Genomic DNA, 13,171 nt, shown 5'->3' on the forward strand with positions numbered 1-13,171 from the left:
TTTTAATTATTAGTAAATATTTAATTGCTGCTAAACATTATAGACTAATAATAATAATAATAACTATAAATTGGATTCATATAGTTTTTTTCTGGGCGCAAACTTGAACCAAACTTTAACTATAATGATATTTTTTGTCATTTAACAAATGTGTAAAAATCATCAATTATTACTGTTTGAATAATTTAATTTGTTTATTATTAAGTATTTGTTAAATCATAATATTTAATTCCTAAAAATAATAATAATAATGGATTGGATTGTTATAGCCCTTTTGTTGACACAAATTTCAACAAAGCTGTAAGTTTTTTTTATTATTATTACCAGAAGGAGACTACACTCTCACAACCTCCAGTATTGTTCATTTAATTTTGTGATGTTTGTGCGTCTGGAGTGTTCTCAGTGATTGATTGATTGATTGATTGTTCATTTTTTTGTGCTGTCAGCAGATTTCGTGGCCGTGCCGGTGAGCATTTTCGTCAACAATACGGTGGAGTTGGTCACGCGTGACTACCAGTTCTACAACTGCGCCGCCACCGTGAAGAAGTCTGAAAACACGCCGTGAGTGACGTCAATGCCTTGCTGTGTGTGTGTGTGTGTGTGCGTGCGTGCGTGCGTGCGTGCGTGCGTGCGTGCGTGTGTGTGTAAACAGATGAATGACTTTTGAATGCATTTTTATTTCTCCACTTTCCTTTTTTTTCATCAGCGAGCGAAGGAAATTACCTTTTTTTCTTTTTCATTAATCAAAATATGAAAGTCGATCTCACCACATGTTGTCTTTGGTTTTTTTTGTTTGTTTTTTTTCTTCCAATTTTTTTCTTTTTCATTTATTTCATGCTGCGCCGCACGTGATGAACGAGCTTTGCTTATGTGGAGTAGCTGAAATCCATTTTGCTGTCACCAACATGGATTTTCCCTTTTGATGAGTTTGCATGTTTAACCCTTGAGGCACCTTCGGGGGACCAAACGCATTTTGATTCTCAATATATTCAGAGTAACTGTGAAACATGGCCAGGATTTGTTTTTTTGATGATTATTTTTACAATTTAATGATCCCCTCTTTTGCAAGGATCTAGGATATTTTCACACATGGCTACACTCTTTACCCTCAGGACCAATTTGGTCTCCTTGACCCCCATTACAACTACATAACATACATAACATACATAACTACATTTGCTTGATTCAAAACTGAAAAAAACAAGATCAAATATATAGATTCTTTTGATTAGATTTTTATGACAGGGACCGTTTGGGACCTAGGGGCCAAAAGTGTATGTTTTATATCTACTTTATATATACTGTACATATACAGACCTGATCAGTTGAAAAATTGCTAGAATTTGCATTTTGCACCTTTGGATCTTAATGAGGTTTTACGTAGAGCTACAATATGCAAAACCAAGAAGGGGGAGTGAGACAAAAAGCATTTTGAACTTGTAACTTAAACAAAAGAAAGAAAAAACTGAAATAGGTTGTTTATCAGCTGATCAAAAGTTTAAGACCACAGGCTATAAAAGCCAAAATCTGCTCAAAATGTTCATTTTCTGTCAGGCATTCACACTGTCATGCCCTCCTGATGGCTAAAGCTAAGAAGCTTTCTCTTTTTGAACGTGGTCGGATTGTCGAGCTGCATATGCAAGGCCTCTCGCAGCGTGCCATGGCTGCTGAGGTTGGACGCAGTAAATCAGTCCTGAGCATTATGGAACAACAAAGTCAAGTGGTAGACCCAAAAAAAAAAAAAAAAAAAATCACACCTGCGCTGAGCCTGAGGATCTTCCAGGATCTTCCACCCACATTAAGGCACTTACTGGTGCAGACGGCATCTGCGGGAAAAGGGTTTAAAAAACAAAAACTAATTCAAAGACCTCGTTTCCCTCAACGCCACAAAACTAGACTTTGCCAGGGAGCATCAAACATGGGACACTGAAAGGTGGAAAAAAGTTTTATTCTCTGATGAGAAAAAATGTAACCTTGACGGTCCAGATGGCTTCCAACGTTACTGGCATGACAAGGAGATCCCACCTGAGATGTTTTCTACCCGGCACAGTGGAGGGGGGGTCCATCATGATCTGAAGTGCTTTTTCATTCAGTGGAACACTGGAGCTTCAGGTGGTGCAGGGTCGTCAAACGGATGCAGATGTTGCAGCGGGCATCCCTCATGACTGAGGGCCCTCATCTGTGTGGTAACAGCTGCAGGACAACGCTGCAGTTCACAATGCTGGCTTGACCATCTTCACCACTTGGAGCAATGTTCCCACTAGCCTCCTGGGAACATTCGCATCAAGAGAGATTCAAGAGTCAAGAGTTTTATCGTCATATGCACAGTAAAACAGGTAGTTTGAAATGATTGACATGAACGGTGGAGCTACTCATTACTGAGAACATTTTTTCTTCTGGTTTGGAGAGTTTTTTTGTTCTTTTTTTTTAGCGGTGGTCTTAAACTTTTGATCAGCTAAAAAACAGCCTAATTCAGTTTAAATGTTGTTTTCAATAAATTACTTTTTCAAAATGCTTTTTTTCTCACTCCCCCTTCTTGTTTTTTGCATATTGTAGCTCTACTTAAAAAGCCAAAGGTGTACGTTTTATTTATACTGTATATAGAGTATATACTCTCACTAACTCCAAAAATAATAATGCATCAAAATCAGTCATTGTTATCAACCACATACCAAGTTAAGGCGGTAACAACCTCAACCTAAATATTACACTTTGCGCCTAATTTTTGGAAAATATTGTATATCTTGTGTTTTTGCTTTGGGGGGAAAAAACAGCGGATCTTATGACAGAAAGAGCATAAAAAAATTATCTGTGAAGTTGTTGAGCGAATTTGACATGAGGAAAGTGGTAAAAAATAGTTACACATTGTTTTTATTAAGCTTTTACAAGGAATAGTAGGATAGAGTGGTGTGAAAAAGTGTTGGCCCCCTTCTTGATTTCTTTTTTTTTTGCATGTTTGTCACACTTAAATGTTTCAGATCATCAAACTAATTTAAATATTAGTCATTGACAACACAACTGAATATAAAATGCAGTTTTTAAATGAATCTTTTTTATTATTAAGGGGAAAAAAATGCAAAGCTACATGTCCCTGTGTGAAAAGTAGTAGTATGATCTTTAATATGTATCCAAATCGCTGATATCTTTGACAACAAGCACTCTTGCGACTCCTGGACCAGGGCTTTTTGGTAGACACAGAGTATTGGTCAGACCACAGAGTATTTTCCCAAAGGTCTTGGGGATCATCAAGATGTTTTCTGGCAAAATTGAGATGAGCCTTAATGTTCTTGTTGTTGAGCAGTGATTTTCATACTGGAAATTTGTCATGCGGCCCTTTTTGCAGTGTCTTTCTTATGGTGGAGTCACGATCACAGACCTTAACTGAGGCAAGTGAGGCCTGCAGTTCTTTGGACGTTTTTGTGGGGTCTTTTGTGACCTCTTGGATGAGTCGTCGCGGCGTTCTTGGGTTCATTTTGGTTGGCCAGACACTCCTGGGAAGGTTCACCACTGTTCCATGTTTTTGTCATTTGCAGATAATGGCTCTCACTGTGGTTCGCTGGAGTCCCAAAGGTTTAGAAATGACTTTATAACCTTTTCCAGACTGATAGATCTCAATTGCTTTCTTTCTGGGAGGGGAGCAACGGGAGGCAATCACTTTTTCACACGGGGCCATGTAGGTTCTCTTAGTAATAAAATCTTTCATTTAAAAACTACATTTTCTGTTCAGTTGTGTTGTCATTGACTAATATTTCAATTTGTTTGAAGATCTGAAATATTTAAGTGTGACAAACATGCAAAAATACCACTTTTTCACACAACTGTATATTGCATTTGTCTTAGACTTTTATGACACGGACCATTTTGGGAACTAGGGCCCCCAAGGATGAAATCATGTTGTCATCTATGTGTTTTGTTGTGTTATGTTGTAGGTGCATGTCATGCGTGGCCAGTCCGTGGCGCTGCCAGTGGAACACCCACGACCACACGTGTAGCGACATGGACGACGGCGTGCTGGGTGCTAACATCATCAAGCACCGACAGGTTGGTCACGAGTCAGTGCCAGGTCAAGGTCTCTCCACACCGAGCAAAAGAATACAATCTCAACAGCGACAGGAAAGTAATTAAAAAGTGAAACTAATCCCGGTATCAGCTGCCGTCGTTTATTGGAGGCTGCTGTATCAATTTACAAGTCAGCAGATGTTTGCCTGATACGCTTATCTGTCGCTGCAGATGAGATTGTCTTGTACGCTGCGTGCTTTACATATTGACACTGGGAAATAGGATGACTCCGGCGAAAACAACCTGCCTGCCGTGCCGGAATTTTCTCATGAAACACGCACTCGCTCTGCAGCGTCGGTGCCTTCGCCTGTTCACTGGTGTTGATAGGTTTTCAATGTAGTGAGTCCCCGGGACCGCAGGTGGTGAATATTTCTTTCTATTTGTTCTATTCTTTTTCTTTGTAATGTTAAACTCCTTTGATGGTGGTGTGGTATGATATTGTTATTAATTAATGGATACGTTCATTTATGTTGAAAATGTATGGAAACAAATCAAATGCAATATACAGGCAATGTTGAGGTACTATCAGTAGGGTGATCAGTAGTACTGGAAGCAGAAAATACAGCTGCAATAGTTGGTGACCAGCTTTTTTGCCTTCTCCTTTCCCTGCTTACTGGAGAAGAAACGGATCTTGTCGGAAGCGGCACGTATGTGCGACGCCTTCCTAGTACAGTGTTCCCTCGCTCTATCGCGGTTCACTTTTCGCAGATTCACAGATTTTTTTTTTTTAGTGCTTCTTTTTTTTTTGTTACAGTGTATGAACGCTGTTACAGGCCAAGCCTGGCCCTTTAAGAAGAATTGCATTGCAGGAAGTTGAGTGTCTATCTCTTCCCTCTCTCGTCTGTCTGCGCCGCCCATTGTTTTCTGAGTCCTGATTGGCTGTAGCTATGTCTTCTGTGTCATCGCTAACTTGTAAATGAATCTACGGTTCGTCTGTTGCAATATGTTTTAATAAGGATACAAAAACGCTACAGTACAGCGGAATGGCGCCAGGACGAAAAGACACGGTCATATGAGTGAAATCCTCATGAGTGTCTTAATCATTTCTTCTGTTGATCATTAAGGTTGATCATTAAAATTCAGAGAGTGTTTAAAGAAGAGAGAAATGTGAGAAAATGTTATTGCCTGTCAGAGAAAAGTGTATAACATCTGTGTGTGTGTGTGTGTGTGTGTGTGGGGGGGGGGGGGGTTACAGCCTTACAACATATAATCATTGTAAAAAAATGAAGTTGGATACTTTGTGGATTTCACTTATTGCGGGCCATTTTGGGGACATATCCCCCACGATAAACGAGGGAACACTAGATAGCAAAACGTATTTTTCATTACCACTGTCACTACTCAATCCGTACCAGAAGCATGATCCGTTCTGCCCATGTGCGAAACACATCTGCATTAGGGCTGCTCCAATCCAGTGTTGCTGATTCCGATACCAATCATCCATGAATGAGATCGGCCGATACCAAGCACATGGATTAACTGTGATTTTTTTTATGTAATGTATTTGTGAATTCCAAGGCCCCCAGGGAAATAGGTCATTATTAAAACATAAACTTTTGTGTGGATTGTCTTTTTGTTTGGCCTTTTATTTGTGTGAACCATCGCAGTTCACGTTTCGCGGCCTCGCTGTTTCACGGATTTTTTTTTGTGTGCAATTTTGCATGCTTTTTTTTTTTTTTTTTTTTTTTTTTTACAGTGTGTGAACGCGCATTGTGTTCTGCGTCCTGATTGGCTAAGGGACTGTGGACCATTGCCTATCAAACTCCCCCATGCCGTGTCTCCTGTTGTGTTGATTGCTAGCAAACAGCTAGCATTGTGACTCTGAACCAAAACGTTCTGCACTCAAAATGAATGCAGAGGACGATGCTGACGATGTTTTGAGAAGCCAAACACTTTACTTAAATGACCCAGCAACTAAGCAGAAGTACGTTCCTCGGCACGGAAATCCGACCAAAACTGGACTCACGGGACTAATGGGGGGGCGGCTAAGTCACTGTTGATATAGTCCACTGCTAATGGGGGTGTCATACAACTTCATGTCAAAAAATCCCCCTGAGTAAAGAGTTTGGCTTCTCAAAACAATATGCGTTCAAAGGAGTAATACATTTGCATCACAAAAATGCCTCCTCGAAAAAATCAGACCTCATAATCTCTGTGCATTACTTTCTCTCCCGTGAAATCACAGCGCGCCCATTGTTGTGTAGGTGCTCCACAGCGGATGAAGACTGCGTGAATGAGCATGTAAACGCTGTGACCAAATCAGTGACCAAGAAAAGTGCAGCCGCAGCCAAAAAGCCTGTTGTTATTTAACACATTTGCAAAATAACACAGTTTTTATGTTTTTTTTTTTTAGTTAGAAAGACGGCCGTTTCTAACATTTTGATGGAAAAAAGGTAAAGCTGGCAAGCAAGCAAGTTTTTTTCCTTTAAAAGCGCTGTTATCATGTAAACTAAAAACAAAGCAAAACAGCTTTTATCCAGTCTTATTCAGCCAGCTCCTATGACTCATGCATTGCTCACAGAGAAATGAAAGCAAGTGTAAAAAAAAAAAAAAATGTCAACAAAGTGGAAGATAAAGTCTTTGTATTTGGACTCTTTTTGCAAGCCCACAAACAACAACATGCCTTATTTGGCATTGTGTGCCGGATTGTTCACACGTGTTCTTATGTGTTCTTTTCTCAGGGTGCAAAGTGTCCTCAGTTCGAGAATCCCGACCCGATGCTGATCCCTGTAGGCTACAAGAAGCCAATCAGCTTTGAGGGCATCAATCTGGACCTTTACCAGGTAGCGTCGTGGAGAGTCGTTTATTCAGCAACAGCTACATAGAGTTGTAAACAATAACAAATGACATGACATTACCTGAAGTTACTCCTTATCTGGACATCCTGTCATCTACGGGAGTGTGGCTTTTGGCAGACCTCGAGCATAGGTAAAAGGGTGCACTTGACACTAAAAGGAGTGTTTAGCAAAACATGTTATGAAAGAACAACTGTTAAACAACTTCAGGTCGAGTGGGCCTCTTCTTGAGTGTAGTTGGAGTTCACAGAAAGAGTTGTTCTATAATATAAGTGCCCGCCTTTTGGGGGTCCCAATACCCCCAAAAAAACTAAAACGTCCCCTGTTTATACCCCTGTGTCCCCATATGCAAAGACTGTAAAGTGCACACTTCATTGATGACATTGGTAGAATTTAACTTGGTCGTTTCTGGAATTGGGTTCATGGGGATTGTGGTGCATGTGTGAAATGGGTGTAGAAGGGGGACGTGTGTTTCAATTCACATTATTATTGTGCCTCACTAGACATGCTTTTAAAAGCTACTATACCAGCCACCTTTTCCTACTCCGTGTCTCCCAGGGGCATGTTTTCACCATCGGCACCGAGCTCATGAGAAATGTGGAGGAGGAGGTCAACTTTGAGGACGGACCTTTCTACACCTTCAGTGGATTTAATGTCAGTTTTGGTCATTTTGATGTGTTAATGATGATCATGTTTGCCTGTCAAGTTTCATCCCCCATCCACAGTTTCTTTGTTATCCTGCAGCTTTCCATTCCAATTGGAGAAGATGTGGCCTGATTTATTGAAATATTTGCGAGTTAAAATGGATTTTTAGCAATGCTGAAATTTCTTTGGGCTGCCATCAATGTGTTTATGCTTACCAAAATTGATCTTTAGAGTAATACAGTGCCAAATACGCCCACAAGGAGGTGAAAAGACCAAACAAGAAGAGCTGTGACATATTACACAATGTTATTATGAAGTCGTTTTTACATATTGCATATTTACACAGCCCATTTTACACATGCGGTCTACCCTGAGGCTGAGTGGCTCCCTCTAATGGACGCATCCTTTAAGCGACCGTGTGCTTATTTTCGTGGTGTCTGAACAGTATGAGCTCAAGCAGCGCTTTGCTCGCAGCTGTGTTCTGACAGAAAATCTATCAGACGTGAAATGTTTTTTTTTTCTGCGCAAACGGCCCACCATGTAGAAGGGCTACAGTGGTGTAAATCACTGGATTCGATATTAATATATTTTTTTCCTCCCCTTCCAATCATTCTTGTAGTTTTCCTACGATAAGTCACCGGAGACCAACGTTGTTCTTTACGTGAAGGACAAAGAGCTGGGAAAGAAGATGGACAGCACGCTAAATGGTATGTTTCCAAAATAAGATGCAGTAAAAGCATCCAAACATGTTCAATGAAATGTTCTAAATTAATATTATATTGGCTACCTTAAATAGATATTTTAAATAGGTCTGGATTAAATATATTCTTTTTTTAGATTATTATTCTTAAATTAGTATTCATATTAAATAGTTATTATTAGTAGTGGTAGTAGTAGTAATATCATCATTATTTTCTCAGCATCTTTTCATTCATTTATTATTATTATGGAATTGTTACTATTATTAAATTATTGTTATTATTAATGGTGTAGTATTTTTTTTAACTCTTGTTAGTTTCTCAGCATTTTTTCATGTATTTATTATTGCTATTGCTATTGTATGAGTATTGTTGTTATTAAATTGTTACTATTAAAAATTTGTATTATTGCATTAATAATAAATTATTACTATTAAAATATTATTACATTGTTACGATTATTACATTAATGAACATTAATGTAAATGATTAATTAATTAAAAATATTATTATTTTTATTATTGAATTCGTGTTGGATTTGTATTATTATTGAATTGCTGCTATTATTAAATTATTATTATTATTATTATTGCTGTTGCTGTTATTATAGTATTATTATATTCTCAGCATGTCTTTATTTTATTATTATTATTATTATTATTATTATTATTATTATTATTATTGAATTTTTATTATTATTCAACTATTACTGTTATTATGATTATTATTTGTATTATTTTATTGTTGTTATTATCATTATTTTGTCAGCATTTCTTCATGTATTTATTATTATGATGATGAATGATGATCAGGATGATTATGATTATGATTATTATTATCATTTAGATTCAAGAATTCAAGAATCACGAGTGGTCAGCAGGGAGGAGATTTATCTCCCTCTACATGCTGCTCATGTTACATTGGAAAAACAACAAAACTGTCTGTCTTAATCTTAAGGATGAATTTGTCTTGTTTTTTTCACGTTTTCTTCTTTCAACACTCCCCCAAAAAGCCAAATAAAAAGCACAACAGGCCAAGCGTTGTGCTCTATCAGGAGATTTGCTAAGGTCCCGCATTTGTACAACTTAGGGACATAGTTGACCTGAAATTTTGAGTGGAATTCCGCATTGTACTATGTCAGGTTCCAACACTGTGTAAACAGGCAGTGTGTGTGTCCTGTGCGTAACATATTTCTTGCTATTGTGGTTATTTCTTGCTATTGTGGTTATTTCTTGCGCAGTCACCCTGTACAACTGCTCAGTGGGCAGAGAGGACTGCAGTTTGTGCAAGAACGCCGACCCTAAGTACAGATGTGTGTGGTGCTCCAAGCACAAGGCCTGCGTCTATGAACAGCTGTGTGCCCCCGACCAGCAAGGCTCAGAGGACCCCCATCACGCCGAGTGTCCCGCCCCCGAAATCACTGATGTGAGTCACTTTATTGAAAAATAAAAGTGTGATTAGTCGTAAGAAGGATCATTTGTCGTTTCTCCTGGAGGACTTGGAGACTCAGTATTGTTGTCATTTCCAAGCAAAAAAAAAAAGTCTATCATTGATTGGGTGGTGTTAGATTTTTTTTTTTTTTTTACTTCATTCATTAGTTAAAACATTTCGAAGTCTCCAAGGATCAATTTTTAATCTGGTTTGGTGAAGGCCAAACACAATGACGGGCTTGTTTGTAATAACGGAGTTTTACTACTGTTTGCTTTTTCATTCATTTTTAATGCATGGAGAAAAAGTGACTTTTTAATGGGGTTTTTCCCCTCCAGTTTAATGTTCAACTGTAAAATATGTTTATTGCTCACTTTAATGAGAGCCAAAACAAGAGCTGTATTAAAAAATATCAATACACTAAGTCCCCAGCTAACAAACACAATTGGTTCCAGACAACCGCTCGCAAGTCGAATTGTTCTTAAGTTGGGGAAAAGGTAATATTAGCAATGATATAGGTACTACATGTACGTGTATACATATACAGTATATGTGTATGTATGTAAATATGACTTTGGATGCAGTAGTAATATTAAACGAGGATAATTCATGAAAAAAACAATAATAAAAGTGATATAATAATACGTAATGATAAATGTTATTTACCTTTGAAGAGGAGTGGTCGAGCATACGTCCTTGTGGTGGACAAGGAGGAGGAGTTATTGAAAAAAGGACAAATCGTCGTCGTTGTTAGACTCTTCTAAAAGAGGTAGTGTTCTGTGGGTGGTGTAGAATTAAGCAGGCCTATTAACTCTTCATAAACTTTAATCACACGCTCTGTCCGGGTTGTATCATACAACTCTTAGCCTTCCTCTCTCCTCTTCCTCTTCTTCCTCTACCTGTTGGCCCCATTAGCAGTGTCACAGTGCCCTCTACTGGTCAAGCATGTAGCAGTATAAATACTGATGGAGTTACTACAAGGCAAAATACATGAAAATATAGACCAGTCGGCTTGCGTTCGTATCTCCGAATGTTCGCTTGTCGGATGTTCGTAAGTTGGGGACCTAGTGTATTTGAAATCTTCTTTCTCATTTGTATTATTATTTTAATATATATTTAATAAATTAGGGATTGGGATAGGTTCCCAAAATAGCCCGCAACAATAATAATAGCAGCCAACTTCATTGTTTTGCAATTGTTATTTTTAAAGGCTGTAAAACCCTCTACCATACACTTTTTACACTTTTCTCTGACCGGCAATAACATTTTCTCACATTTCCCTCTAAAACACTCTCAAAAAAGTTCTAACCTTTGTTTGAATTTTAATGATCAACCTTAATGATCAGTACAAAAAAATGTAAGTCACTCACGCATATTTCACTCCTGTGACTGTGCCTTTTCGTCCTGGCACCGTTCCTCTGTACTGTAGCGTTTTTGTATCCTTGTTAAACATGTTGCTGCAGGCGAAGCGAAGATTTATTTACACAAATACAATAAACATACTGTCACATTGATACCTCTCTGAATGTGTCAATTAGCATTGTTTTCTTTTTAAAAATAGAATTTGTAAAACATATCTCGTATTAGATTGTGCAGGTGTACCTAATGTAAATGATGTCCTGAAGGTTCCACCGTCAGACATAACCAAATGAGACACTTATGTTTTTGTAAATATCCAATCCACCCCTTCTTTTGCTCTTCCAATACCTTTCCCTCACACAGATCATCCCTCGCTATGGCCCCCTGGAGGGCGGCATCGCCGTCACCATCCGTGGCTCCAACCTGGGAATCCGCAAGGAGGACATTAAACACATCACTGTGGCCGGGGAGCCCTGTATTCATCAGCAGGAGAAGTACTCGGTCTCCACGAGGTGAGGAAAAACTACGACAAACAAAATGCAGCATGGTCTCACGGCCGTGCAGCAAGCTCAAAATGTAAATCTAAAACATATCTACAACCAGGTTGTAGGACAGCCCCATCAGCAGTGTAGTGCATCAATAGTGACTTACGCCCCCACTTGGTCCCGTGAGCCCAGGTCTTTTTGGATTTGGGTGATGAGAAACGTAGTTCCGGTTAGTTATTGGGGTTACTTAAGTATATTTGCATGATAAAAATGCCTCCTCGAAAAAATTTGTGCGAGTGATATCAAATTCAAAACATGCTATGAAAAAATATCTTGCCGGGGTTGCACGTTAATAAGCTTTCATTTAATACGGCATTTGAAGATCAAATACTTCACGGAGTATGGTGAGTTTTCGAGGCTCATGGTGTGATCATCAGTCAAACGGTAGCTAATGCAGCCAAAATGCTGGACAAAACTCCCTCGTATGTGCGTGACAATCGGAAGGCTAAGCTAATAACCCAACAAATAATTGAACTAATAGTACTAGATGACCAGCCTTTGTCAGAGGTGGAAGACACCGGGTTCGCAGACTGGTGTCTTACCTAAGTGCTACCTGGATGACAATGTACTCTCACGTCCAAAGTCTCTTTAAAGACGTTGTCTCATCCTCTGTAAATTTCACAAGTGGTATGTGCTCTCTTGAAAATGGAAGTAAAATATGTTGTCTAAATGAAGGTGGCGTCATCGTTCCTTTTTTTCCAGATGACATAGCCAATAGGACGGGTGCAGCCAGGAATTCTGGCCTCCATAAAAAAACACCCTGGGCCAAATGAAAAATTTACAGTTAATTCATGCCATTGGTATTGGACGATTTCACTCATGGATAATCGGTATCGGAATTGATCGGAGCATCCCTCCTACATTCACAAGATACAGTAGTTGGCATCCTCATCAGCAGTTTAGTGTATCAACAGTGACTTACTCCCCACTTTGTTCCGTGAGTGGATTTCTTTTGAACGCATGTTGTTTTGAGAAGCCAAACTCAGTAAGTGACCCCAGCAACCAACCGGAACTATGTTCCTCCTCACCAAAATCCAACCAGAACTCCGCTCACGGAACAAAGTTGGGGGTAAGTCACTGTTGATACACTAAACTGCTGACGGGGATGCCATACAACTTCATGTCAACAACTCTGAACGATCCCTTTAATTAATGGCTTGTACTGTATTTGTATTTTAGTTCATTTAGCCATTTTTATGCTTGAAAATGATGCTTAAGTGGGGCATTTATTAATTAATTGAACCACAATCTAGTGTGGGCCGACTGTATACTTTTTTTTCTGCATGCTTTGAATGGGAAAAAGTAGTGCCATCTGATGGATACATTTATTTTTTTGTTTGTTTTTTAAAGAAATCCAGTAGCCCAAACTGAAATCTTAACGTAAAGTAATTATTTATGTTGAGGTAAATGTGGCATCAAAAATGTCATTTCCAATGGTTATCCATGGGACATTTTTTGGCCGGGAGGAACAAATGTGTCACTTTTTCTGCTTAGTGTTGCCATTTTAGGCTGATTTGCTTAAAAAATGAATATCCTCTGACAAATTCCATCTATATTCATTCAACACAGCCCAAATAGCTTGAAAATACAAAACGGAATGACACCAGAATGTCCCGAGCATCTGTTAAAGGTTAGAAATGAA

At 38.8% G+C, this 13,171-nt stretch overlaps 1 protein-coding gene across 6 annotated transcripts in view; it reads left to right on the top strand.

Annotated features, from left to right (window-relative positions):
• plxnb2b (plexin b2b) overlaps nt 1-13,171 on the top strand; it is a 253,747-nt gene that overhangs the window by 185,755 nt on the left and 54,821 nt on the right. For 5 of the 6 annotated variants that reach the window (XM_054775448.1, XM_054775449.1, XM_054775450.1 and 2 more), the window contains 7 exons: nt 447-561; nt 3,930-4,041; nt 6,741-6,842; nt 7,413-7,508; nt 8,119-8,206; nt 9,438-9,622; nt 11,348-11,496. In XM_054775448.1, coding sequence (XP_054631423.1) covers nt 447-561; nt 3,930-4,041; nt 6,741-6,842; nt 7,413-7,508; nt 8,119-8,206; nt 9,438-9,622; nt 11,348-11,496 — 847 coding nt within the window. The remainder of the gene's footprint in view (nt 1-446; nt 562-3,929; nt 4,042-6,740; nt 6,843-7,412; nt 7,509-8,118; nt 8,207-9,437; nt 9,623-11,347; nt 11,497-13,171) is intronic. The other variant, XM_054775446.1, reaches the window with a different exon arrangement.

Source organism: Dunckerocampus dactyliophorus, chromosome 5 (assembly GCF_027744805.1).
Source record: "Dunckerocampus dactyliophorus isolate RoL2022-P2 chromosome 5, RoL_Ddac_1.1, whole genome shotgun sequence".
NCBI classification, from domain to species: domain Eukaryota; kingdom Metazoa; phylum Chordata; class Actinopteri; order Syngnathiformes; family Syngnathidae; genus Dunckerocampus; species Dunckerocampus dactyliophorus.